Here is a 26,818-nt window from a genome sequence, read left to right on the forward strand (position 1 = left end):
AAATGTCAGACGACATAACAATATGGGTCTTAGGCGGGTTAATTTTTTTTTTTTTTTTGCAAAATCATGTCACGGCCTTACCTGGGGGTTACCAAAAGCAACGTGGGAGTTCGGAGAGGCCCTCACCGTCTTCCAGCTTCATAAAACTACTAAGCCTCGGTTTTCTCAGGTGTATCATGAGGACATGGTTCCTGCCGAGCTGCCTGTCCTGTTATCCCGGATAACACCCGGGAATCCCTTTGTGAAGGACAAAAGTTTATGTTCACAACCAAACAGAGGGTGATGATGAGTACCTGGGCTTTGCTTAAAGAGACGCTATGTGCTATGTGCAAAGGAGAACATTTATAAGGAGGCTTGCAAACCTCTAATCAATAAGGGAAAGATTTCACAGTAATTTTTCTTTCTTTTTTTTTTTTAAGATTTTATTTATTTATTTGACAGACAGAAATCACAAGTAGGTGGAGAGGCAGGCAGAGAGAGAGGAGAAAGCAAGCTCCCCGCTGAGCAGAGAGCCCGATGCGGGGCTCGATCCCAGGACCCTGGGATCATGACCTGAGCCGAAGGCAGAGGCTTTAACCCACTGAGCCACCCAGGCGCCCCTTCACAGTAATTTTTCTATCTGGGCCATCTGCAGAATTCCCAGCAGGTCCGGGGGTGTCCTGAGTAAGGCTGGCTCCCACTGGCCGCTGTGTACCCCGGGCAGTTGGGGGGGTGCTCTCCGGGCTGGGGCAAGCGCGGGACTGGCGGGGAGGGGTGCAGGCTGCTCAGTGCCCCGTCCGCGTTCTGCTCTAGGAGTGGTACGAGGAGCACGCCCACAAGCAGGAGCAGCAGGAGGGACCGCTCGGCGGCAGCGGCTGGGGCGCCGCCACCCAGCAGCTCCTGGGCAGCCGCCAGCGCTCCCAGACCGTCACCTAACTCCAGTGCGCAACAGCCATCTCGTCTATGCAATAACGCAATAGTATTATTTTACTACGACGTATGGAAAAAAATGCGTGTGTGTGTGTGTGTGTGTGTGTACACGCACACGCATTCATATATATGCACATATTTATATATAGGAAGAGAAAAAGACAAGATGGGGCTTGGTGTGTAACCACCCTGCCCTGCTTTTCGTAACCCCAGAGGTCACTTTGGTTTAAGGGGTCAGGCCGCCTGTGAGCTCTTCCTAATGTGGAAGGTTCCAGAAGGCCTCTTCAGAAGACCACTTGGATAGATCCTGCCGATCTCTGCAGGGCTCGCCTTCAAAGTGGGTCAGCCCTCCCTAGGCCAGATCCAAACCGTCTTCCCCACGCTGCTCTCACACTTGCGTCCCAGCTGACGGCTTCCCCACTAACTTTCCCTGCGGCCTACGTCATGGGGTGTCTGTGGCCTGCGTTAGGGACACAACCACTTAGTATGTGGGTTAGTATTTCTCTATATATGATAATATAATAGAACATTCCTTCGGGGGACCAGTGCCTAGGACCTAACGGATAGTGTAATCAAGGGGTGTGATCATACCCACACGGTCGGATCTCGGCCAGTGCTGGGCAGTGCGAGAGTGTGCGTGATTGCACAAGATTGTGCGAATTTCACATCCCAGCTCTGTAAGTCTTCCCTCCCATACTTTCTTTGGTTTAACTCTTGCAGCTGCAGATCCTTCTAAAATAGCCTCCTTTAGGATCTCAGGAGGAGAGCAAGCAAAAGGCCGGGCTGATGGCTTCCGGATGCATTCCTGAGATGGGCTTTCTCCACTCGATCCCTTTTCCTTGGGATTACCTTGTTGAAGCAGGTAACCTTGTTGCTGAAGACAATGGCAGATCCTTCACACTGTGCATTAGGTTCTGCTGCTAGAAAGGGGTGCACAGAGCTGATACTCACCCCGGGGGGGGGTGGTGGTCCATGGCAGGCCTGCGCCTGAGCCCCTGCTGGTCCACTGGGACAGCTCCCCTCTGCCCCCACCTTAAGCAGTCCCCTCCGTGGACTTGCCCCAGGGTTTTTCACTGGCACAGCTAGCTTCAGGTGAGCCCTTGGTTAACCGAGGACCCCCATATCTTGGGTGGGTGGGTTCTCCTGAGTTCAGCTTGGTTGGGTAGGACTGGTGCTTGAATCCAGGGCGCACGTTGGGGTGGGCAGCCTGGTGAGCGCTGTTGGCGGCAGCAGAAGCAGGGTCAGAGCAGAGGGAGTTCTGGTTCAGCTCCGCTGGGCTGCAGACCTAGCATAGGGCAGGAGGCGGAGGCGCTGGGATGAAAGGGGTCGGCTGGGGGCAGGGGCATCCCGGTCTAACCCCAGCTTTCCAGATGCCTCCACTGCCTCCCAGGACTTAGGAAGGTGGGTGGGCAGAAGTCTCTCCCTGCCATGCCCTCTTCCTAGCAGGGCATGGCCTGATCCCAGGGGTGCCATCCTGGTGCCCTGGAGGGGCTGATTCCCAGAGCCAGCACTGCAGAGCTGTGCCCCTCACCAAGGCAGGAGTGGCAGGCATTTGTTTCTGTTTTTAAAGCACAGCCCTTTAGGGAAACAATGAACCAGGGAGATCCCCATGGGGCATCAGGAGACTGGCATTGTCCTCTCTGGCTCTGGAGGGCCACCAGGCAGCACACGCAGCTCTGCACCGAGCCCCAGGCCTGAACCCCTTGCCTTCTCCAGAGAAGGAACTTTATTTATAATTTGCACAATTGGGTGCCTTTTAGCCTTTGTGTGTTGAAATGGGTATTTTGGAATCAGGAGTCAAGGGATAGCTTTCAAAGGAGGATAGGTCCTCTGCCCTGAGTGTTTGAGCTTCATTCTAGTCCTTTCCCCTGGTGAACCAGGGAGGGGTGCCAGGGGAGTTCAGGCCCCTCGTGTGGGGGTGGTACCAGCCCCAGTCCTCTGAGAAAGACCCTGATTTTAGCTAGATGGGATGAATGCAGCAGCCGTTGCGCTGCAGGCCAGACTCTGGCCAGTAGTGGGCGCTTGTCATTGAGGCTAAGGACAGCTGGCCCTTTGGGGTCACCTAGGCCTGTGAGATCTGAGGGACCTGGGACATCATCCAGTTCAGATGCCCTCTCACCATCCACGTCCTAGCCGAATGAAACCAAGGTCAAACCAACCTGCCCTTGGCCATGATGGCAATATGCCCCTACCCCACTTTGGAGGGACACCACCTGGTCCCTCCTCCTCGCCTCCCTCCCCGCACCCAGCCTTACTCCACACCACGTGACAATCATTTTGTATGGATAGTGGGAGCAACACTGTAAGGTTTTGTACATTGGTGATTTGTTACCTAGAAAACCCACTGTGTCTCCAGATTTCTGGCATATTAATAAAAAAGCCTCTGCTTTGTAAATGTGGCTGCCGCCTCGTGACTTCCCCCAAGTGACGTTCTATGGGTTCCAGTACCGTGGGGAAAGGTGCGAGGTCCCATCCACAGTTGTTCCCGACCCCACCTCAGGCCCAAGCCTTTGGCCTTGGAACCAACCCCTCCTCCCCCGGCCCAGGTAAGGAAGAACCCATAAGAGATGGGTGTGCTGCTTTCTGGACACTTCAAATATTTAATAATTTTTTCACTGGAAAAAAAGACATTTGAATCGCCTTGCTGCTGCCGGCAGAAGGCAGTCGGGCAAACTTAGAGCTGCTTCTTGAAAAGGCAGGTCCGTAGCTGACAGCGGGAAGGCACTGGGGAGCACCCGCTCCGTCCTCCCTAGAGCTTCCGGGCCTTGGCACCCCGGCCCAGGGCTCCTCCTGAGGTAGGACAGGGCATGGTCCAACTGATGGCTGTTGCACAGCTGGGGAAACCCAAGTTCAGGGCACAGAGGAGTCTGCCAGCAGCCAGCAGGCCGTTCTAGAGGTAGAGGCTAGAGCTGTGCCGTCCAAGCCAGTGGCCGTACTCGGGCCGGGGCCATAGGCTGACATTTTGGAGCCGTTCACTAATGCATATAATATAGGACCTGTTTCTTTTGGCTTTTATTAACATGGCGACTAGAAATTTCAAAATTCGGTATGTGTCTCACGTTCTAGTTCTTTTGGATGGTGCAGCTCTAGGACTCAGACCGGGATGGCCAGACGCTCACTGTGTTCTGCCCACCCTCTGAGTTGCCCCGTCACCCTAATAAGCCCAGGCTTGGCGGTGGTCTGAGTGAGCCCTGAGGAGAAGATGCAGGAAGGCACTCAGGCTCCAAGAGGCTCCACAGATAAGCCAAGGAAGTCTACCTTCTGTCCGCAGCTTTGTCCACAGCACAGCCCCGTCTCCAATGTCCCAGAAACAAGGCTTAGGTGTTGTCCCTGCGCAGGGCGACAACCAGGAACCTCCAGCAGAGGCAGGGGCCCCCCAGCAGCCAGACGTCCATCTCGCCGCCTGCAGTGACACCTCCTGGCCACCAGGCGGCCCCAGGTGCAAGGCGGCACTCAAACACTTTTCAAGCGAATCACCCCAAATTCCGTCAGCAGGGCCACCACGAGGAAGCTCCCATAGAAGAGGAGCAGGCAGAAGCCGTAGACTCTGTTCAGCTGGAAGCACTGCAGCGGGACCGAGACCAGGGAGCAGACGAGGCTGAGGCCCAGGGCGCCCGCTAGGACCCACACCAACAGTCCATCTGGCTCCAGCTGTGGGGGGAATGGGGGAGGGGGAGAGGCTGGGTCACTGCAGCCACCAGCCAGTGCAGCACTTCCGACCCCTCTGGCCCCTCCCCATCTTGAAGTTTCCTGCTTCCAGTGCCCTAACTTGGGGTCCCTTGTCATGCGGCCCTGGGACGCTAACACAGGCAGTGACATACACACAGATGTTGAAAATTCCTCAGGCCACACAGAAGAGTAAAAAGTGAAGTTGTCCTCTCCCCACTTCCCTTCCTTCCACCCTGGGGACTGTACTGGGTGTGTTTCCCGCACCATTTAGGCTCTCATCTTCCCACCCGGCTGTGCGGGGAGCGCCATGACCCCCAGGACACACACGAGCAAACTAGTGAGCGAAGGACAGAGCCCAGATGGACGTCCAAGCTCTGAACAACACCGTCTCCTCCTCCCCACACAGTGGTGTAGCTGCACACACGTGAGTGGGGACACACACGCACACACATGCACACACACACCAGACTGGCACGGCAATTCGGAAACCAGAAATGGAATCGCTCGCTGGGCAGTGTTTAAGAGCTGCCTGTGTTTTCCACCCAACACAACCCACAGCCACCCACCCCGATGGCCTTCCCGGGTGCCTCGCGCCTTACTTAACAGCGGGAGCATTTGGGACACTCAGTACAAAGGCAATAGAACGCAGGCACACGCATGCACGCCTGCACACACACCCCACAAAGAGCAAGAGGAAGGAAGAAATAGAACCAGTGGAGTCGACCCTAAAGCCTCATTATCCGCAACTGCCTGGGAACTGATAATGAAAGGAGCCTGTTAAACCTGTGAAGAGCGTAGACAAAATTCGCAGATGGTGTTCACCTTTTAGAAAAGCAAACTTTCCAGGGCACCTGGGTGACTCAGTCCGTGAGGCGCCGACTCTTGGCTCTGGATTTCAGCTCACGTCGGGATCTCAGGGTTGTGAGATCGAGCCCCTGCTTAAGATTCTCTCTCTCCTCGGCCCCTCCCCCACCCCAAAGACTGTCTACTTAAAGAAAAGCAAACTTTACGAGCAGTAAGTTAAGTTCGTAGCTATTTGTATGGGGGCCTGGCCACTGCCAAAGGCTGGCGCCGTGTCAGCTAATTATAAGCCAGCCACAAGTCGTCACCATTGTCACCATCGAGAGCCTAGAGAGAGTGGGTGACTGTTCCTGTTAACATTGCCATCTTTCGGCCTCACAGGACCGCAAGTGCACTCGTGGGTTTGGGGGAAGAGCCTGCCAGCTGTCTCCCGAGGCCACGACCCCTCCCCATCCCCATCATCATCGTTCTCTTGTTCGGGCTCTGAATTCGGGTCCTTCTGAACAGAGGTGCCCAGTGTGTGACCCAGTGCGATATTTGAGACCCGCAAAGTCCCCTAGGAATCCTGACGTCTCTAGAAAAGAGACGAGGCCACGCGAGGCCCCGTGAGTCACCTGCATGTTTTGGTTGCCTTCCTGGCCCCGGCAAGTGTTGGAGTTTTCCACCTCTGTTAGAACAGGCGTTCTCAGGTGACCTACCCTCATCGGTCCCCAGGGAGCTTATTTTAAAATGCAGGTTTCCAGGCCCCCTCCCCCTGGAATGCCTGGGACTGGAGGTCTCACGCACCCCCAGGAAATTCTTGGGCATCGTGGGAATTGAGAACCTCTGCTGAATGGGTCTCAGAACCTTCTCCAAATCTGCCAAGCTCCCGCCTGCTGGGGCTCCCGCAGTCCCTCATACTGGTCTGTCCTGTGAGCATTGCTAAGACAAGGTGTTCGGCCTGGCCCTTACCTTGTGTGTGCTGCCCAGGAGGCTTGCAGGGGGGCCCTTCAATCCCACTTCACAGGCAAGGAGACTGAGGCCCAGAGATGTCCTAAACTCACCCACAGTCACACAGCAAAAGACTTAAGTGATGGGACTATTACCTAAATCCGGGGCCTTCCTGCCCGTTCCCCGAAGCTATGTCCTAGTTACTCCTGAACTTATAAGGAATATGTATTTTCAACCCTCTATTCAAGATATTTTTGAAACATTCTACAGATCAGGCTTGTCACAAACTCAGACAACGCCCCTCCCCGGCAAGACCAAGTGAATGGTCTCAGGGTGGGATCCCATGAGAAGGGGCCCCTCGTAGGAGAGTCTGGCCACTCACCTTCACCTCTGCTGTGGGGTTCCTGGAGATCTGGAGCAGACAGCCCAGCCCCACTCCCACCAGCAGATCTGTGGCCTGGTTCAGGAAGTTCGCTGGAACAACGGCCCCCCACCCCAACCGCACGCCCATCAGCTTTGCTTACGGTCTCTGCACCCCCAGCCCCAAAACTCCCTCTCTGAGGATATCCTGCCTAGCGTGAGCCCTTTTAGGAAGGCGAGTGTCCACTGTGCATTCTGCACTCGATCTGGAGATAGGGAATGAGGTGACAGAAGGAAGCGCTTGGCATGTGGTAAGCACTTGGCTTCCCCGCAGCTAGGCGAGGTGACTACCCACCGTCCCCTGGGGGACGGAGCACAGGTCAAGGCCATCTCCAGGTATTGTTCAGGGGGACCCTGGTCCAGGCAGAGCTCTTTCCTTCTCACCCCAGCCTGAAGGATCGGGAGAGGCCAGAGCCCGAAAGCCGGGAGCAGGTCTCAGTGGGGGCAAGGGGCCCCAGAAAGCCCTGTCCAGCCGGGGAGTTACACATGCCAGGAACGTCTCCCAGACCCCGCCCATTCTGGCTCTGCTGTGCAGCCACCCTCCTGGCACTGGGCTCAGCCTGAATGCCCTTGTGTGCAGGTGCCTGGGCACAGCTGCACTCTAAGGGCTTTCAAATACTACGACTTTATTTCACAACCAACATCATCTCCCGTTTGTTGGGCACACAGCCTGGGCCAGACACGGTGCTGGGTGCTGTGCCCCACCGTCGATCATCATCCCAACCCGTTCTGAACACACAGAGATCACCGAGGGGCAGAAAGCAGGATGTGTGCGAAGCCCCAAGGTCACAGAGTGGGGACATGGTGGCGCCGGACCTGGAACCCACGACCAGCTACTTTCAAATCCCTTTCTTCTCCTAGCCCCAGGCGGCTTGCTTGTCTTTGTGTTTTCTAGATAGAACAGGGGGGCGGCAAGTTGCAGTGCAGCCCCTCTGGCCCTCTGTCCACTTTTATAAATAAAGTTTTATAAATAAAGTTTTATTGGAACATTTAATGAGTAGCCATGCCCACTCATTTCTGTATTGCCTATGGCTGTTTTCACGCTACACAGTGGAGTCAAGTAGTTGCCAGAGAGGCTGGTATGGCCTACAAAGTCTAAAATATTTACTCTCTGGCCCTTTCAGAAAAAGCTCGCCAAGCCCTAACATCTATAGACCATGACATCTATAAGCAAGAGGAAGAGGGTCTTCCGCAGGGCCCTCAGAAGCTCAGCATGGGGGCGTCTATGAAAAACACCACCTTGGGGCGCCTGGGTGGCTCAGTGGGTTAAAGTCTCTGCCCTCAGCTCAGGTCATGATCTCAGGGTCCTGGGATTGAGCCCCGCATCGGGCTCTCTGCTCAGCAGGGAGCCTGCTTCCTCCTCTCTCTCTGCCTGCCTCTCTGCCTACTTGTGATATCTATCTGTCAAATAAATAAATAAAAATCTTTAAAAAAAAAAAAAGAAACATTAAAAACAAACAAACAAACAAACAAACACCGTCATCCACCGAGGGCTTGCCACGCATTTCTCTCACCTCATTCAGTCCATACAACAACCCAGCTGTGGTTGTTCCTCTCAACATCCCCATTTTACAGATGAGGAAGCTGAGGTCCCAGCAGCTGTGTCTCCTGCCCCAGGTGTTCCAGGAAGGAACACTCCCCAATCCCGGGAGTGGGGCATGGAGCACAGCCATGGCCCTCGGAGCCCGTGCCGCAGGGAGGGCAGCCCCACAAAGGATACTCAAGATGATGCCTCCGAAACAGGCTGAGAATGCCATCCGCGGGTAACCCTGGCGGGCCAGCGTGAAATCTGAGAAGGCATCTGCAGGGAAAGGAGACCGCTTTGAATGGTGAGTAGCTCCCCCTGGCCCTCTTGGGTCATTCACTCCTTACTGTTACCCACAATCATTCAGTCAACAATCACTGATGAGTACCCATTTGGGCCTTGCAATAGCTAGCTGGGTGCTGCGGCCACAGCATCCCATGACACAAGTCCCTTCTTGATTCTTTCTACCCCATTCTTTCCCACCAGGGGCAACTCTGGGATGTGACCTACCATTACTGCTAGCATGCACAGCACATTTATGTAAATTCAGAAAAGGTGCCCAAAAAGCTCATTGGAAAGAGAGCTAGATTTCAGCCCCCCAACTCCTTGTCTGAATGTTCTTGTGCAGTGCACAACTTAGCCAACCTTACCTGGCAGCTAATAGTTAGAAAAGGGTCTACTGGTGTATGCATGAATGCCTACGTATGTCACACACCCATGTACACATTCAGCATGGTTGGCTGCAATAGGCTCCATGTCCTGCCTGAACCCTGGGGAGGCAACTGTCCACACAGCAGAGAGTGGGGAAGAGGCTGGGGCCTCTCTAGTCTCCTGGCCTGGGTACAAGCCAGGCCACCTCAACCCAATGCCCAGTGATGGTCATTCCAAACAACAGTGGGCCTGAGCTAGTGCTGAGGGCAGGTGCCCCAGATGGCCCTGCTCACGTGCACTCTGGCTAGGGGAGCAGAGAGCAGTGATGCAGCTGCACTCGTCCCAGAACCCCAGCTGCGCCCGAGTCACCTCCAATGCTGTTCCCCCAGGCCAGCAGCGTGAGCCCCAGGACAGTGTTGCTCAGCCGGAAGACCACTCCCAGGGTCCGCAGGATGTTCACCACCTCTGTGGCCGCTGCGTTGATCCACAGGGCGCTGGTCAGGAAACCCAGAAAAGCAAAGAGCTGGGGAGGGAATGAGTGCTGATGGGCCCAAGGCCAGTCCCCAACAGGGATACGGTTCCCAACAGGCACATGGCCTCAGTTCTTCATCACTAAGACGGGATGATCACAGTACCCACCCCCTGAGATTCTTGTGAGCAGAAATGAGTTAACAGATTCAGAGCTGGCAGTGCTCAGCACATAGTAAGTGCTCCATAAAATGTTAGCTCGGCATTACTTTTCTGTCAGGGAAGAATTCAAGAAGCTTCCCTCAGCTTCCAGGCTAGGGACCAAATGTTGTCCCAGGACCACAAAAAGAAACTCCGTGCCCATCAGCAGTGACTCCCCATCCCACCCAGCCTTCCTCCAGCCCTGGGCCTCCACTACTCTGCTTCCTGGCTGTATGGATTTGCCTGTTCTAGACACTTCATTACGCGGTCTCACGCCACTCGTGGTCCTTCGCAGCAGCCCTCTCTCACTCAGCGCTGTGTCTTTTAGGGACATCTGTTGGGAGTGGGTGAAGTACTTCAAAACCCAGTAAAAACACTGGCTGAATGCTATTTCCCTACATCATCAATTGGTCAAAATTTGACCTGCTTTGGGTTGACACACTCAAGAGTTTCTCAAAATAAAAGCTATAATTTTTTTTATCAATACATAGCAAAAAAAAAAAAAAAAAAAACTTGTAAGTGAACTTTGAAGAATACATTCTAAACAAACTGCCTAAAAAAATTCCTCAGCATGCTGCAGGGTGGAGAGAAGGGGGGAAAAAACCCACAAACACTGGGCAATTCCATCCTTGGAACGTGGCTATGAGACACACAGGTGCGTCCCCAAGAGTGAGCAGGAGAGAGTCTGGTAATTGTTCAAGAAGTGAAACATAACGTCTGTCCCCGCAGTTTCACCCAGGAATGCACCCAAGAGGAATGAAAGCCTATTTCTAGACCCATGTGTTTACACAAACGTCACAGCAGCATTCCTTGTTAACAGCCCCAAAGTAGAAACAACTCATGTCCACGGCTGGTGAGCAGATAAACGAAACATACTGTCTCCATACCATGGATCATGTTTGGCCATGAAAAGGAGTGACTCCCTAATCCCCGGCTAGTGCACAGGACGACCCTGAAAACATGAGGCAAACTCACAAAGGACCACATGTCGTATGATCCCATTTCCATGGGAAGTCCAGAACGGGCAACTCCATAGACACAGGACATGGGTGGGCGGGGGCCGGGCGCTGGGGCGGGGGAAGTTGGGGAAGGGAGGGGACGGACTGCTAACGGGTGTGGGTCTTGAAATGCTCTCAGATTGATAGTGGTGATTGTGGCAAAATTCTGTGTATATAACAAAACCGCTGAATCCCACACTTTAAATAGGCAAATTATATGTATGGTATGTGAATTACATCTCCATAAAATGAAACTGTTACCAAAAAGAAAAGATCTTGAAAAGGAACAAAACTATCATCCAAAGTGGCCTTAAAGACCTGTCATTACGGAAAGTGATTCCGGGCCTATCTGCCCCAGGGGCACAAACTGGATGCCCTCCTGGGAGATCCCACTGTCCTCTTGCCCCACTGTGGGATGCTGGGAATTCTTACCCAGTGAAGCCTGGGGGGCTCGCTGTTGGATGTGGCAAAAAAGGTCACCGCAGCCACGGCCGTGCCCACAATCACCACGATGGCCCAGACAGGAAGGAGGCCACCTATCTCATAGACGCCATCTGCGGAAGAGCAAGAAAGCAGGGCTGGTACTCTCCACTGCTTCAGCTTGGCCCTGCTCCTGGAGGGCACACCCCTTCCCCAGAATGAGTGGGAGCGCCTGGGGGAGAGGCCCAAGGATAAAACTCATTTACATGCGATTGTTTGGACATAAAATGTCCCCAGTGCTGCCCTGGGCACTTGAGGGGGACAGAGAAATAAAAGACAGAGGGCTTGCCCTGAAGGTACCCACACCAGAAAGAAGGCAGACAATGTGAAAGACAGACTGTCCCCAGACTTCTGCTCGGAGACCAGGATGGGAATGGCTAAGCCCACTCACCACCACTGTCCTCTCCCATGCCCATGGCAGACATCACTAATCAACCATCACGCCGATGCTTCTTCCAACTGAGTTTCAAGGCAGCACCCTCCAGCCAGGCATTGCTAATGGATGGGCATCGCTCCACTAAAGGAACCGTATAGTCAAACCCAACCCTTACCCACTGGTCCTGGAGCCCAGCACCTGCTCTCTTGATAAGACCACTCCACAAACCAACCCATTCAAAGTTATGAAAGTTCTGGGGCCTCCTGGGTGGCTCAGTCAGTTGGTTAAGCATCCGACTCTTGATTTCAGCTCGGGTCATGAACTCAGGGTCATGGGATTGAGTCCCTCATTGGGCTCCGCGCTCAGCGGGGAATCTGCTTGAGATTCTCTGGCTCCCCTTCCCTCTGCCCTTCCCCCACCCCACCCCCAGTCTCTCTCTCTCTCTCAAATAATAAATAAATCTTTAAAAAAAAAGTTATGAAAATTTCAGGGGCTTCACATCAAAACATGAAAAGGGGAAAACCCTATAGGCAGACGGCACACTCTAGAATTCTCCACACACAACCCTTTCCACCACCAGGGAATTAGTACTGGTCTCAAAGGCAGTGGATGGTTTGGCTGCCCAGACACTGTGTCCAGACTTTCCTCTCATTCTTCGGTCTAGCTCACTGGCTCTCCCGTGTCAGTGGCATTAGAATTACACAAGGGAGCTGGTACTCAGAATTGAGTCCACGATCCATTGTGTGTGGATCTCAGGAGGTCATTTTGACTGGACGTGGTTCTGACTGGGTAGTGCCGGCTTTGGAACCTGACACCTGAGCGAGGGGCCCTTTCTCCGAATTTGCCATGCCTGTTCTGGGGGAGTTTCAGGAGGCGGCTGGCGTGCAGGGTGGTCAGGAAGGGCTTCTTCGAGTGCGGAGGATGTCCGATGACACGTGAACAGAGAGAGGGTACAAGGGCCACAGGGGAAGAGGAGAGAGCTGCGTGGGAAGGAACCAAGCAAGTGGACGCCAGCCAAGGACAGAGAGCAGGGAAAGCAGCTGCCTTAAGAGTGGCCGGGGCAGTGTGGACTCGGACCAAGAGGTACTAGGGAGCCATGGAGGTCTTTGAGTGGAGGAGTGACCATAACCTTGGAAAAGCAGCACTTTAGAAAGATGGCTCTGGGTATTGCTCAGAGAGGGAGGAGGCTGGGAGGCTCTGCTAACAGACCCGACACCCCCTTAGGCAGGGAGCCAAGTCCAGGGCTCGGCCCAGACGGGGGTCATAAATGCTTTCACCTGAAGCAGTATTTCCCCAGTGGGGACCTGCTATCACCAGATGGTGCCGGTATGTGGGCAGGAAACTACCGTGCCACTATCGCACCCTAGGTGAGCGATTTCTCCTTTGAAGGAAATCTCCACGGGCACGAATAGGTCTGTGGCATCTCTAACCCCCGCTGCACACCCTATGGAACAGAGACTCCAGGCTCAGATGCTTTATTTTTATTGTATTTATCTTTGCAGTTACCTTGAATTTACTGGCAACGAAGCCACTTTCCTATTGGTGCCGTTCAGTAACTTTAAAAACAGCGGATTCAAGAAAAACGTTAACGGGAATGGTCAGCGATGGGAGAAAAGTCAAGCGGCTGGGTCGTGAACGACAGATGCTTGGGGTCCACTCTTTTAAGAAGCCCCAGAGGTGACAGTGAGTCCCTGGCAGTGGCCTGGCCTGGGAGGCTGGGTTCATCCGCTCGACAGGGAATGGAAGACTGACGAGCCAGACAGCTGGCACCCCTAAGGGGCACCCTTCTCAGCTCTGGGGTCACACTGGGCCCTGGTGGGCTCTCTCACAGTGTCCCCCTGCCATAAATCCAGGAGGGGACCCACAGAGAATTTGCTGACCCTGTTTGAGCCAAAAACGCCACGGCCAGCCATGCACTGGCCCCCAGCGCCCTACCTCCTCCACCTCCAGGTGATGCTGGGGGGGACAGAGAGGAGCAGGCAGCGTGAAACACTAAAGGCAGACAACAGGAAGAAGCCCGAGCAGCGGGAGCTGGAAGATGCCTGACAACACTGGGCATTTCTTGAGCCAGAGCAGGTCAGAAAGGGCAAGGACAGCCTGGAGCCAACAGAGAAAACTGCAATTCCCCAGCCGGGTACCCCAAGAGGCAAGGGAGGGGACTGCCCTGCTGTGGACAGCAGTGGGGGGGTGCACACACTGGGGGCGCCCTTCTCAGCACCAGCCAGTTCTGCCTTTGGGAACCCCAGACCCAGATTCTGATGTGCAATCTCCTAATATTTTAACGCGGGCAAATGATGGAGGGCTGGGTCTGGTCCAAGGGCCACCAGCGTGCTGCCCCCATCTGCGGCTGGCAGCACCGGATCGGCTGAGCGTGGGACGCTGGTGCCCTTTTACGGCACAAGCATATGTTAAGTGCCCGGGATTCCACCACAGGCCCAGGACCCCGTGGTGCAGTTGAGAAGAAAACTCTGGAATGTGTGTGGGGGGGGCTGGCCTGGGGGAGGGGATACTCACAGGCCCCCGACTGTAGGGTCAGGACCAAGACCAGCGGGCTGGTGACCAGGTGCAGGCAGTTGAGGGGCCGTTTCCAGTTCCCGTCCTCTTTGTCGGGGTCCACAACAGGGACGGTGAGAAGCAGCAGGAACTCCACGGGCAGCTGCCAAGGGGGCCAAGGCAGGAGGGTGTCACTAGGGAGGCCTGTGTCTGGGCCAGCCACCCCCTGGGCAAGGTTACTCAGGGATGCGGCTGATGTGGCTAAGGCCCCGGCCTTGGGCAGGCCCAGGCCCAGTGCCGCCGGTGGTCTCCTCCTGCTGCTGGAACCCCAGCCCAAAGCCAGTGCCTTCCAGAAACACAAATCTATCCCCTCCCGGCTCTGGGGCATGGGGTCCTAAAATCGAGGTCTTGGCGAGGCCACATGCACCCCTTGGCTTGTGGCCCTGGTCAGTCCCAGCTGTGCTTCTGGGATCACATCTCCTCCGACTCTGGCCCCCACCCCCCAACCCCCCTCTTTTCCCATAAGGACCCTTGGGACATCAGGCCCACCTGGATTACCCAGGAGACGCTCTACCTCTCCAGACCCTTCATCACACTTGCACATCTCTTTTGCCAGGAAGGTAACAGAGTCACGTTTCTGGGGATCGGGACCTGGAGATCTTGTGGGGGGGGGGTGCGTGACTCAGATAACCGTGGTATCTCGTCCACTAATCCTGACCTCGGCCCCAGATGTAGGAACTATGGTTTTTCTCACCTTCTGGAAAAAGGGACTGAGGCTCAGAAAGGTTAAGGAACTTCTCCAAAGACACACAGAGGGTATATGAACTGGGATCCAGGGCCAGCTCCGATGGACTCCACACCTTGCGCTTTCAGCTAATAACTAAATTAATAATCCCATGTACGGAGCGCTCACTACACGCCAACCACAGAGACATCATGGGTTCGGTTCCAAACCACCTCAGTAAATGTGGGTCCCAAGACAGCAAGTCCAACAAATTTTTCAGTTTCTCAGCCCATGGAAAAATGATGTTTACGCTACGCTGTCTATTAAGAGTGCTGCAGCATGGCGTCCCCCCCCCAAATATCTACATTTCCTTAATTAAAAAAATATTTTATTGCTAGAAAATGTTGTCAAGCAGCCAGGCTTCCAGCAAGCTGTCATCACCGTGCCCAGATCACCACAACCTCCAGAGTAGCGGGGAAAAGATTGAAATGTTGCAAGAAATTCCAGCCAGTGACATGGGGACACGGAATCAGTCAATGCTTTTGGAAAAGCTGTGTTAACATGACAACTAAGCGCAGGGTCCCGCAGACCTGCAACCTGTAACAGACACAGTGTCTGTGAAGCCTGGGGAAGCCAAGTGCGATGAAATGAGGCGTACGCCTCTTTGGCACCACACTCAGCCCAGCATGTAATAGCTTTTATGAATTGTCACAATTTAATCAAACCGTGATAGGCCTGATACCATTCACAATTCTTCAATCCCTTCCTAGAACAGAATTAAATGCCCATATCCTTTGTCAAGTGATTAGTGGCTGCAGAATATATTTTCCTGCCCCACTGACGTTGAACGTGGCCACGGGACGAGCTTCGGCTCATGGGCGGTTGGTGAATGTGACCAGAGTAGAGGCTTAAAATGTGGGCGCAAAGTCTGTCTTGGCCTCTTGTGCCAAGACAAGAACACACACCCCAACCCCAAGTACCCAGTAGGCCCAGGATGTGATGCTGGGCAGACTGGAGAGGCTCCCTCCTCTCTCCCTCTGTCCCAGATGCAATCCTTCCTCCATGCAGGACAGGTCAGGCCATCAGCCAAACTATGACTCAGTTTACCCATCACGTGCCACGTAATCTATTCTGAAAGGGTCTCAGCAGACCCCGGCCCATCCCCTCTCATTGAGATAGAGAAGGTTGAGTGGCCACTGCCCGTGTTGTCATGGAGCCATGAGTCTGGCTCCAAGGTCCCCCCCTCCTACCTTGAACACCTTGAGGGCCCTCCAAGACACTGACTTGATCCTCCACTTCCTGTAATCCAGGGGGTTAAGGGCATGGGCCAGGATCTGAGCCGTGGTCTCCTGATAGAAGAGCAGTGGTCGGTACTCTTCACCTGGGTGTACGAGGGGGAGAGGGGCAGGTGTCCCTGGCTGGCTCAGCTTCCAGGAGACCCTCTCCCCACCCCCTGGTCCTCCCAACCCTCAGGAAGGAGGAAAAGCCCAGGGCCTGGCTTGGCTGTTGTGCAGTGAGAGATGGGGCTGCTTTGAAACCTCATTCCTGGGCCCTCCGTGGCCCCCTCTCCTCACCTCTCTACCCCCAGCTCTGCCGTGGTACCCCACCCTGGCTGGGCACAGAGTCCAGACTCACTGTAGTCATAGCTGTTGGAAGACACGGGCTCCTCCTCAGAATCTGAGAGCATTTCTGTAGGAGAGAGGGGAGTTTCACATGAGCCAGCTAGGGAGCCCAGACGAAACCCCCCCCCCCCGCCCCCGCCGCTGCACCGTTCCCAGGTAGCACAGCTCCAGGACAGGGCCATTTTCAGGGTCCAAGTGTGTAGGCCCTCTGGATCTTGGAGTTCTCAGCAATCCCTAGGCATGCTCAGAACTCTTACTGAGTGAGAAAGTCTAACTCAAAAAACACCTTCACATGTAATGCTCTAGCTATAAAGCCAAATTTAATAAGTGCATTTAAAGATAAAACTCAAACATTTGCAGACTTCAATTTTGTACTTTCCAGAATTTGGAGCCCATCGTATTTTTCTTTTTCAGTCTGAAACTTTTCTTGGAAGTCCTCGGGCATGCTACATCCTGAGCCCAGCAAAGAGGGGCCTTAAAAGGACTATTGTCTTCCTCATCACTATCCCTAGTCCTGCCTCTGTGTGACCTTAGGCCCTTCTCGAGGTCTCATTCCCCCTCTTCCTCCAGCCTGATGGGCTATGATGGGTCTAGAAGACGGCACAGGGCTGATGTGTGCTGAACTTGGAAGGTTCAGTAGACAGAGGGAAGGAGAGGAAAAATCATGGAAGACTTCCTGCAGGGGGAGTCACCGGCACCTGTGTGTTGTTTATGGGGATGTGTATATGTATATGTACCTGAGTGTGTTGTGTATGTATTTGTATATATATGTATTTGTATGACTGTGTGTTGTGTTGGTGTGTGTGTACATGGATTTGTATATGTGTGTGCTACGTGTGTATATGTGTTTGTGTGTGCACATATTGGTATGTGCATACGGGTGCATAGGCAGAGGGAAGAATACAGGTTCGAAGCCGAGGGCAGTGGGGAGCGTTACTGGATGTAAGCAGTGACAGATCTGAGACAGATGTTGCCCTGGAGAGAGCACGGAGGAGGAAGAGTCAGGGAAACCGGACACGCGGATGACGAGGCCTCACCAGCACAGCCAAAGTATGCAGGTGGGACCTTGGCACAGAACAAGTAGGAAAAGTATGAAGAGACAATCGACAATGACGTTGGCCTCCAGAGATGAAAGGCAGTCGTGAAGGGTGCAGAGGATGCCAGCCCCCACTGGCCTCGTGGGAGCTCAACTCGGACCCCTACCTGGAGTGCCAGGCATGGAGTAGACCAGGGACCTACTCCGCTGCCATCGGTAGATCCAGGTGCAGAGAACCACAGTGATCACATAGAACACATACAAGCCCAGGTAACCTGCAGACAAGGGTGCAGGCTGTCACCAAGTGGCATCCCGGCCACAGCCCCAGACAGCAGGTGCTGCCTGTTCTCCTACTGGTGCCTGCTGGTGGTGGTCTGTGTTAGCCCAGCCCAGTAGCAGGCAGGAAATGGCCATGTCTTAGAGCCCCCACCCTACCGCCTTGCTTTTCCTCCGCCCATCTTCCCTTCCTGCCCTCCAGAATTGGGCAAAGAGGTAATGCCGGGCACAGTCGTCTCCAGGACCCGATTCAAGTGCTAAGGGCTGGCGTCCAGCTTTAAGCCCTGAGAAGCTCGGCCCCACAGACCGCAGCCCCTGAGCTCTGGTGGCACTGGGTTTGGTGAGAAGGGGCCTGGGGACAAATCAGAAGGCAGCAAGGGAGAGTCCGTGATGCCGCCTCCCTGGCGTGGTGCCCTGTCTCTGGCAAGACCTGTGACCCTCTGTGGCTGTTGCCTGTGCTTGGTGACACCAGGTCTAGGCCTCTAGTCCTCTCTGGGCTCCAGCTACCATCCCCTCGCCTCTCAGGGGCTCCTATAGCTGCTGATCCCTGGATGTCCCGGCATCCCTGCATCCCTTGTGGGTTTCCAGAACCCCGTGTGAACTGTGCCTCTGTCCACGTTACTTGAACCACGAGTGGATTGTGTGCGCTGCAGGGACACTGGGGGCCACGGTCAGCAACCCAGCCAGAGTGCTCGTTAAAATGGGACACTGAGAAAATCCAGAACATCACCCTGGGCTCCCCCCGGCCCCCTTTGTTTATCTGAACCCCAGGTTCTCTTTTTTGGGCTCAAGCCAACGGAGAGGTTTCCCTCCTTCAGAACCGGAAGTGACACTGTGCCCGGCTGGTCACCCGCTCTCATCCCTTGGTGCCTCCCACCCACCAGCCCTGCGGCTGCTCACCCAGGGCCCATGCCAGAGTGACCCTGCCGAGGTAGAGTGCGGTGAAGGTCAGGAACACAGCCACCATGTAGAAAATGATGTCTCTGAGGAAGGGCCTGGAGGCGGCTGTAAAGGGGCGCAGGATGGCGATGCCACCGGCCACCACGGTGGTGACCAGCACGCCCGCGCCTGGAGGAGAAGACGCCAGGCTCAGCCCCCCCTGCCCCCCACCCTGCTGCCCTCCTCCACCTACCCCTGCTGCCCAGGCCCACTCTTACCAAACAGCGCCCCAAAGGCCAGGCCGGCCGTGCGCGGATCCGAGAAAGCCACCAAGGCGCTGAAGATATCGGGCGCGCCGTTCCCGAATGCCAGGAAGGTGACGCCATGGGGGGAGCACGTCAAGGGGACACAAAGCAGGGGCCCCAGCCTGGCCAGACCTGTCCTGGGCTGTGAGCCACCACCACCCAGTCTCCCAGACTCCCCTCCCACTGCCCTCCCACCCTTCGGGGTGCAGGCCTGGGGACAAAAGGATACTGCCACATTGTGGGACAGCTTGAGCAAGGTGGAGATGGCTGACAAGTTAGGGCAGAAACTATGGAGAGAAAGCAAACAGGGTGTGCCTTCACGGCCATCCTCCGCCTAAACATGGGGTCACCCCAGTGCCAACCTCCCAGGGACTCCGCTCCCATCTATAAGCTGGATGGGAGCCCAGGCCACACTCACAACTTTGCTGCGGTGACTCCCAGAATCAGAAACAGGTAAAGCAGCCAGAAAGCCTGGGAGAGGGGTGCGGGGTTGGGAGGGGGCGGTGGGACTGTCAAGTCCAGCCTGGGCCCCCAGCCCTGCTCCCTCACACCCCCCTACCCCGGGGCAGGGCCTCACATAGAGGGTGACAGCCAGAGGGAGGAGGTCAGGTGGGAAGTAGCAGAAGACGCCTTCGAGGTAGTTCAGGTAACCCCCTTCGCTGTGGCAGTCAGGGGTGGTCCGGATGAAGGGACAGCGGTCAGAGACATTCAGGCCACACACATCACGACACTGCAGCGAGGGAGAAAGGGGGACGTCAGGGGTCGACCCCCTGAGAGCACCTGGACCAGGACCGTCTAAGTAGCTAAAGATGACCTCCTTCAGCCCAACCCCCTAAGCCCCCCATACCCTCCAAGTGCCAACTGTTTAAAAGAGACTTGTTTATACAAGTCATTCATGAATGTGTTTCTCTTCCCTACCCTCCACAATCCCACTTTTCTCCAAAGTTCCCATCACGATCAGTTTCTAGAGTCCCGTTATGGGAATAACGACCTTGTACACACATCTTGTTATATAGCTGGTTTCATTTTACAGAAATGGATCCCTCTTAACTCTCTCGTTTCTACAATTTGCTTTTACCACTTCACATATATGCCACCCATTAAGATACTGGTACACGTAAAGATGAAGAAGGGGATCAAAGTCAAAGCACGCTGAGTAATTTCCATATGCCAGGCATAGGGCTAGGTGCTTAAAATGTATCTCAATTAAATTGTCCCACAGTCTTGCAAGGAAGTCACTATTATCATACCCCCTTGACAGAAAAGGAGACAAAACAGTGTCCTGGGGTCCACTCCATGGTAGACAGGGTCAGAACTGAGGTTCTAGGGCTGGTTTGAGGTTCTAGAACCCTGTCTTAACCATCATACGCCCTGTGGATACCCTATGGTCTTTTTAACATTACTGCAGTATTTCATGCTCTGAATGATACAGGGGGCGGGGTAATATTTACCCACCGGTGGGCATATAGGCATGTCTGATTTTTCAGGAGAGCCAGCAATAAACATCCTTGCATGGGACTCTCTGAGTACATATGAGAATATTTTGAAAAGAGAGAATTCTAGAAGTAAAAGTGCTGAGTCAGAGTGCATCAGAGACTGGGTTCCTCCAGAAGCAACCCGAAGACAAGGATTTACGAGGGAGTAAGTATGTATTTGGGAAGTGTGTGGAATGCAGTCGCCACAGTGGGGCAGCAGGAGAAGGAGGGGAAAGAAACCAGCGAGGCCAGAGGCCAGGCTGGGACTGTCCACGTTGGGCTGGTAATCCCAGGGGCAAGGGAGCTGCAGTATTTATACACCAACTCCTACGAGACATCAGGAGAGGATGCTGATGGAGATCAGGGGTGGGGAGGTGCTAGTTCCCCAGCACTACCCACCTCCCGAGTTTATGGGCGGTTCTGGAAAAAGATGCTTGCCACTAGAAGTCAACAGAAGCCCTCCCAAAGGGCAGTGTACGAAGGACACAGGCAGGGCCCTCACGGCACTTCTTGCACTTAGACACTTGATGGGTTTTGCTAAAATACGCTCCCCCAAGCCTTACTTGTACACACTGGCACCAGCCCCGGCAAATGGGATTCCATACCTGTGCCTGCCTCCCAAGTCTTGTGCAGGCTGATGTGGCAGGAATCTTCTTGCCACTCAATTGCAAGTCCCTGATTATCTGTCCGTGCCCATCTCGTGGTCATTTGTATTCCTTCTTTGAGCTGCCCCTTTGCTCAGCTGGAATGTTTGCTTCTTCTTATTGACTTGGAGACGCTCTCTATATAATGGATATTTGTCCTTTGTCATGTCACGCTTGTGCTTAAGCACTGTCCTCCGTCTGGAATGTCCCTCCCCTTTTTCAAACTTCCTGTTAAAAGCTTTGTAAATACCAGCTCACACCCATTAGGATAGCTACGGTACAAAGCAAACAGCGCTAGAAACTAGCAGGTATCGGCTGGGATAGGGAGGAATCGGAGCCCTCGTGCGCCGTTGGTGGGAATGTGAAACGGTGCAGAGCCTTGCCAAACAGCATGGTAGTTCCCGAAAAATCAAAGAAGAGCGTTAGTCACCAGAACAGGGAGGTAACGCACAGCACGGGGACCGGTGAGTGCTGCTGTCCGTTAACTATGAAAACCATTGGAACATCACAAGGGAAAACACCATTTTTTCCTTTCTTTTTTAAACCTGAGAGGCGGGATGTTAACAGGCTTATTGTCATCATTTCCCAATAGATGTACGTTAATTCCTCATGCTGGACACTTTACACTTACCACGGTGCAGAATGTCAACTCTATCTCAGTAAAAGTGGGAAAACATGTCATTACCCTATGATCCAGTAAATCAGCTTCCGGGTTGAAACCAGAAAGAACGGAAAGCCAGGTCTCAGAGAGAAGACATGCACAGCCACGCTCATGGCGGCACCGTTCGCGACAGCCAGAAGGGCTAGAAGCAGCAAGTATCCCCCATGGGTGAATGGATGAACCAGAGGTGGCGCATCCACACCATGACCATCATTCAGCCTTCAGAGGGCAGGGAGTTCCGACACATGCTACAACATGGGAGAACCTTCTGGAAGCCAGAACTGAGAACATCGTGCTTAGTGTAATAAGCGAGTCACCAAAAGACAAACACCCACTAATTCTGTTTATAGGAGGGACTTGGACTAGTCGGATCCACAGAGACAGAGAGCAGAAAGCAGAGGGTGGGGGAGGAGGAAATGGGGAGTTCTTATGTACTGGGACGGAGCCTCAGTTTTGCCAGGTGGGAAAGTTCTGGAGGTGGATGGCGGTGATGGCTACAACGGCGTGAAAGAGCTAATGCCACGGAACAGCACACTTGAGAAATGGTTCACGAGGGAGAATTTCAGGTTATGTTGGTAAATTTTAAGTCCTGTATATTTCACCCTAATTTCAAAAGAAACTGCTTTGTCAGATCGTGGCTCTGAGATCCTTTAGCCCTCTCTGAACTCCCACCAACACCACATGGGGGGTAAGATTTCTAGATTCTGAGCCCCTGGCTATCGCCCAACCCTGGCCTGTGGCTCTCTGCCAATGTGACATCGAGCCCGCTGTATTGAGGGTACCTGCTGTCGCTTTGGCCCGCTACCTCACTCCTTCTTTGTCCCCCTGAATCCACATTCATCCTCCAATCCTTAGTTCCCCAGATGCTTCCTCCAGGAAGCCTTCCCTAACCGCCTCCAGCCTAGGGCGGATCCCCCAGTTATAAACTCTCATCATTCCAGGTCCTCTCCCTTCCAAGCACTTATGTGTTTTGATATCCCTAGTTATTTGTAGGATCATAGACTTGTCCCGTGTCCACCTCTCCCACCAAAGTCTTGCACAGTGCTGAGCACACAGTAGGTCCTCATAATTGTTTTGCCACACATTGTGCTGGGCACCATCTCACTGAGTCTTCATGACAGACCCAGAAGGTTGGTATGATTCTGTCCACTTAACAGATTAGAAAACGGAGGCAGAGAGCAGCAAAGTGACTTGCCCAAGGGCACACAGCCCACCACTGCTAGATGGTTTCAGACTCAGCTCTGCCTGAAAGTTACCAGCTGAAGCTCCTGGGGAAACAGCCAAGTGGGCAGGGGTAGCCTCCTCTTCCTGTCTGCCCTCCTTCCCGGCTCTCCGTCCTCAGGGTCGGCCAGGGAGGATCCAGGGAGACGCTCCCACCCCAGCTTGTCTCCATCCCCCTGACAGCAGAGTGAGCCAGCAAATCAGGTCCCCCAAATCAGCCCCATCCCAAGGGGGTCATGCCCTCCCCCAAGGTCCACAAGCACCTGTTCGCAGCTCTCTGCCCTCGAGTAGCACAGTCATAGTGGTCCTGCTCTGTGCCCGGGGTGGGTGACTTTTCATCTCTGCCCCATTTCCTTCTCATCCTCTTCCCCGAGTCACTAAGGACACCCAGGGAAGTAGCTGACCCTCTCCTGGCTCTGGCCGGCTTCCCATCCCTAAACCTTAGTACCCTCATCTCTAGTATGGAGTTGTTTTTACCCATCTCAGGAGGTTTAGGAGAGAATTTGTTGAGATTGACACAGGGCTGGCCTGAGTGCTCAGGAACTCAGAGGTTATCTGGCACAAACCACAGATTACCTCGGTTTTCCTACCCCCAGGGAGCATGACCCTCTTTGGAGAGGCAGCAGTGAATTTAATAACCACAGTAACCATAAACCACTTTCCCTTCTGTAAAATGGGCATAATTACACATTCAGCCTCAGAAAGTAGGCATGAAGGCGCTCTGCAGCCCCATGAAGTTGGCTTGGGCACTTAACACTCTCAGCCCTTCAGTTGGAGAGGGAGGAGTTTGTTTTTCCATTCTCCTGGGAATGGGGAAGGGTGGGAACTCCAGCCCCTGCACGTGGAATGGACGCCTGGGGGTCATCATGAGCAGGCCCCTGCCTTCAGTCTTTAACTTGGGATCCGCTGTGACCTCTCCTCTGCTTACAGACATCAGGATGGCATGATTCAACTTCCTGCAGCCTGTCTCAGTGGCCTATGGGAAGAAGACTTCCTGCCTCTTACCAAAGTGTCCCCATTTCTCCTCCCTCCAAACGTCCAAGTCAACAGCACCCCTTTCTCTCCAGAAATCTTTCTTCCACCACCATGCCCTTTCCTCTAATCCCTCAGTACATTCCACTCACTGTGCCCCCAACATTTATCTCAAAACCCTCCATTCCTTTCCTATCCCCCACAACCACCACCACTCTTCTAGATACATGCAACAGCCCCCCACTGGTCTCCCTGGTGTGACCCTCACTCCTCTCAATCCATTCTTCCCAGAGAAGCCAGAGAGCTCCTTTGAAGACATAAATCAGCCTTTGACATCCCTCTGCTTAAAACTCCCCAGGGGCTCCCAACTATTATAAACAAATATCATCTCCTAGCCTCAGCCTATAGGGCCTTTTGTAATCTGGCCACCACTACCTCTTCATCCTCATCTCTTAATATTCTCCCCCTCGCTCACCCTGTTCCAGCCATTCTGGCCTCCTCCATGCTCCAAGAACATACTAAGCTTGTTGTTGCCTCAGGGCCTTTGCACTTGCTGTTCTCTCCCTGGAATGTTCTTTTTCCAGATGCCTGTATAAGTGACTGACTTTTTCCATTCAGGGCTTGGCTCAGAGGTCACGTCCACACAGAAGCCACCTGTGACCGCCCACTCTGAAATATTTGGAAATATGCCCTTCCCGTCATAGCTCCCACCTGAAGAGGTTATTTGCAAACCACTTAACATCTTACCACCTGAAATTTACATGTTTGCTCTACTACCTGTCCTCTTAGAAGACGGTTAGCTCCACCAGGGCAGGAATTTTTGTCTGTACTGTTCCCTGATACACCCCAGGGTTTAGCTCAGTGCCTGGCACATAGTAGATGCTCAGTAAATATTTGCTGATTGGATGAATACACCCCTACCTGATGCCAGCTTCCTACCTGGATGCTCACGTCTTCCATGGGGGTCTGGTTCACACCTGAGGCTGAAAACTGGGAGCCGATGTGGGCCCCTATAAATGGGCCCCTGGTCCCAGACACCGTCTCCACCATCAGCAGCCCCACACAGAAGAAATTCAGCACTGGGTACAGATACAGCTGTCTGCCGGCCATCAGACCCGGCGGAGCCTGGCCCTCACTCTCTGCTTCCCCTTCTGCCGTGTTTCACTTCCAAATAGCCCGTCGCTCCAGTGGCCTGCAGAGAGTGAGGTGAGAAGGAGGGTCAGGGTCACCAAAGAGTCTAGGCCCTAGCAGGAAGGGACTGAAGATTTTTTCAGTTGAAGAACTGCCCCGCCCGCTGACCCCACCAAAAGAAAGCCAAATGTAGAAACTCATTCTGGATGGAGGCTCTTTGGAGGGTCTCAGGGCCCCCGCTCATTCAGTATGCAGATTAGTTACGCCTTCTTCCTAAGGACCCCCGATAGTATCTCCATGGAGATGCAGGCCTCTCCCACCCACACCCCTACCCCGACACTGGAATATCAGGGCTGGAACGAGGAATCCTGGGACTCTAGAAGAGACTTCAGCTCGGGGATCAGCTGTGGGAAATCAATCCAGGAAGTGGGCAGCGGTGGGGACTTGGCAAGACCTCGGAACAAGAGAAACCTACTTCTGGGGGTGGACATGGCCTTTGGGCCACCAATTTGAGACGACTAAGCAATGCTGTTCTGTGACTTCCAATGAACTAAGCACTTATCACAGATGACCTCATTTAATTCCCGCAACTGGCCAAAGGGAGGTACTATTATTATTTCCATTTTACAGATGAGCAAACCTGGGCACAGGGCCAGGTCTGTGTCCTTACTCAGCTGCCGTGCCTCACCTCTCTCATCCAGTCCTCAGGACAATTGTGGAGATGTCCTTGTCTCCGCCTGTCTTACAGAGGAGGGAGCTGGGCTCAGAGGAGTTCCCTAACGTGCCCAAAGTCATAAGGCAAGGAAGTCACAAAGTCAACAGCAGCTCCTCCGATGGGGGAGTCAAGGCCCAGGGGGAAGTGAATTGCTCAAAATCACACAGCGTGTTAGCAGCAGAGCTGAGCTGGATTCTAGCATCTGCTTTTCACCTCAACACCAGGGCAAAACCGGCTTTAGTCTTTCCAAAGAAATCAAATTGGGAAAAAACCCACGTCCTTGGCACACCAACTTCCTTCTTTTGGCTCTGCCCCACGTCTTAGATGAGCATGTTTTATTTTGGCATCAACAGAAACAAAGTCCAGAAGACGTTATTTTTTTTTGTCATTCTTTGCACAGTTATTTCTCAATGACCTGACAGGGCAGGGGTGGGGGAGGAGGCTCCAGAGGAAGAGAAGGAAAAGGAGGGGCAGACAAGGCCTGTCCCAGCTCTCTTTTCTCACCTGTTAACTTTCCCCTCCTGCTGTTTCCCGGAACTTGGCACGGATTTGGACCCAGACACTCCAGCTTTCCAATTCAGTCACAGCCCAAATTAGGAGCTGTGCGGCCTCAGTGAGGTCATTTCACCTCTCTGAGCTTCTGATTCCGCATCTGCAAAATGGAGACAAATCCTGGCCCATCGGGGCATACAGTAAGAGCTCAATAAATGCCTGCATCTGTGGTGTGCCTCCTCTCTACTGGCTGCCGATTTCTTGCGCTTATTCACAAGGGAGCATTTATTGAGCGCTTCCTGTGCGCCTGTCCCGAGCTCAGAAGACCTGCAGTCCTGATAGGAAGCGGCGGGCGCAGGAAGTTGGGGCTGCAACCCCATCTGCAGCCGCACTTTCTAGGTGCGAGACCCCGAGAACGTCAAAGTGCAGTTTGCCAATCCTTGACGGATGTTGAGAAGTTGAAGTCCGGGTGCCCGGCCCTCAGGCGGCGCCCTGGCAGACGAGGAGACTCCCCTTACCTTGGGCGGGGCCTCGGACCCGCCAACTCCGAACCTCTACCCCGCCGGGCCTCGAGGCCCTTCTGGTGCCCCGCCGCCGGCAGGCGTTGCCCGACCTTCCCCGCTACCCGTCGCCGCGGATCCGGGGGCCCAGCCGGTGGCAGAGTCCCGGGCACTTTCCAGGCCGAGTCGGCCTGGGCGGGTCCCGCTTCAGCCCTGCCCTCACTGGCCCTGCCCAGTGACACGC

At 54.0% G+C, this 26,818-nt stretch overlaps 2 protein-coding genes across 5 annotated transcripts in view; one reads left to right on the forward strand and one right to left on the reverse strand.

Annotated features, from left to right (window-relative positions):
• Positions 1 to 1,031, forward strand: part of LOC111156380 (two pore segment channel 1) — a 56,269-nt gene extending 55,238 nt beyond the window's left edge. For all 4 annotated transcript variants that reach the window (XM_022517215.1, XM_022517216.1, XM_022517217.1 and 1 more), the window contains exon 28: positions 793 to 1,031. In XM_022517215.1, the coding sequence (XP_022372923.1) occupies positions 793 to 915 (123 nt within the window). In that variant the 3' untranslated portion in view covers positions 916 to 1,031. The remainder of the gene's footprint in view (positions 1 to 792) is intronic.
• A 3,276-nt stretch (positions 1,032 to 4,307) lies between these two features.
• LOC111156427 (solute carrier family 8 member B1) lies at positions 4,308 to 26,613 on the reverse strand. Its single transcript, XM_022517319.1, has 17 exons — positions 26,593 to 26,613; positions 26,087 to 26,234; positions 24,688 to 24,928; positions 19,341 to 19,493; positions 19,182 to 19,234; positions 18,994 to 19,050; positions 18,737 to 18,843; positions 18,480 to 18,647; positions 17,471 to 17,578; positions 16,281 to 16,334; positions 15,896 to 16,026; positions 13,943 to 14,084; positions 11,005 to 11,126; positions 9,275 to 9,428; positions 8,450 to 8,530; positions 6,692 to 6,759; positions 4,308 to 4,560 (listed from the first exon to the last, which is right to left on the reverse strand). The coding sequence occupies exons 3-17, from the start codon at positions 24,844 to 24,846 to the stop codon at positions 4,363 to 4,365; spliced, it is 1,755 nt and encodes a 584-aa protein (XP_022373027.1). The 5' UTR covers positions 24,847 to 24,928; positions 26,087 to 26,234; positions 26,593 to 26,613; the 3' UTR covers positions 4,308 to 4,362.
• Positions 26,614 to 26,818: the final 205 nt, after the last annotated feature.

Source organism: Enhydra lutris, unplaced genomic scaffold (assembly GCF_002288905.1).
Source record: "Enhydra lutris kenyoni isolate GAN:26980312 unplaced genomic scaffold, ASM228890v2 scaffoldscaffold46, whole genome shotgun sequence".
In the NCBI taxonomy this organism is placed as follows: Eukaryota; Metazoa; Chordata; class Mammalia; order Carnivora; family Mustelidae; genus Enhydra; species Enhydra lutris.

What these genes read in the sequence shown, in the direction of transcription:
- LOC111156427 (XM_022517319.1), bottom strand. Translation starts at nt 24,846, where the DNA reads ATGGCCGGCAGACAGCTGTATCTGTACCCAGTGCTGAATTTCTTCTGT. An exon ending in CTCCATGCCTGGCACTCCAG is followed by an intron (nt 16,335 to 17,470) that starts GTAGGGGTCCGA and finishes TCTCTCCTACAG; the next exon opens with AAATGCTCTCAGATTCTGAG. An exon ending in ACCCCACAGCAGAGGTGAAG is followed by an intron (nt 4,561 to 6,691) that starts GTGAGTGGCCAG and finishes TTCCCCCCACAG; the next exon opens with CTGGAGCCAGATGGACTGTT.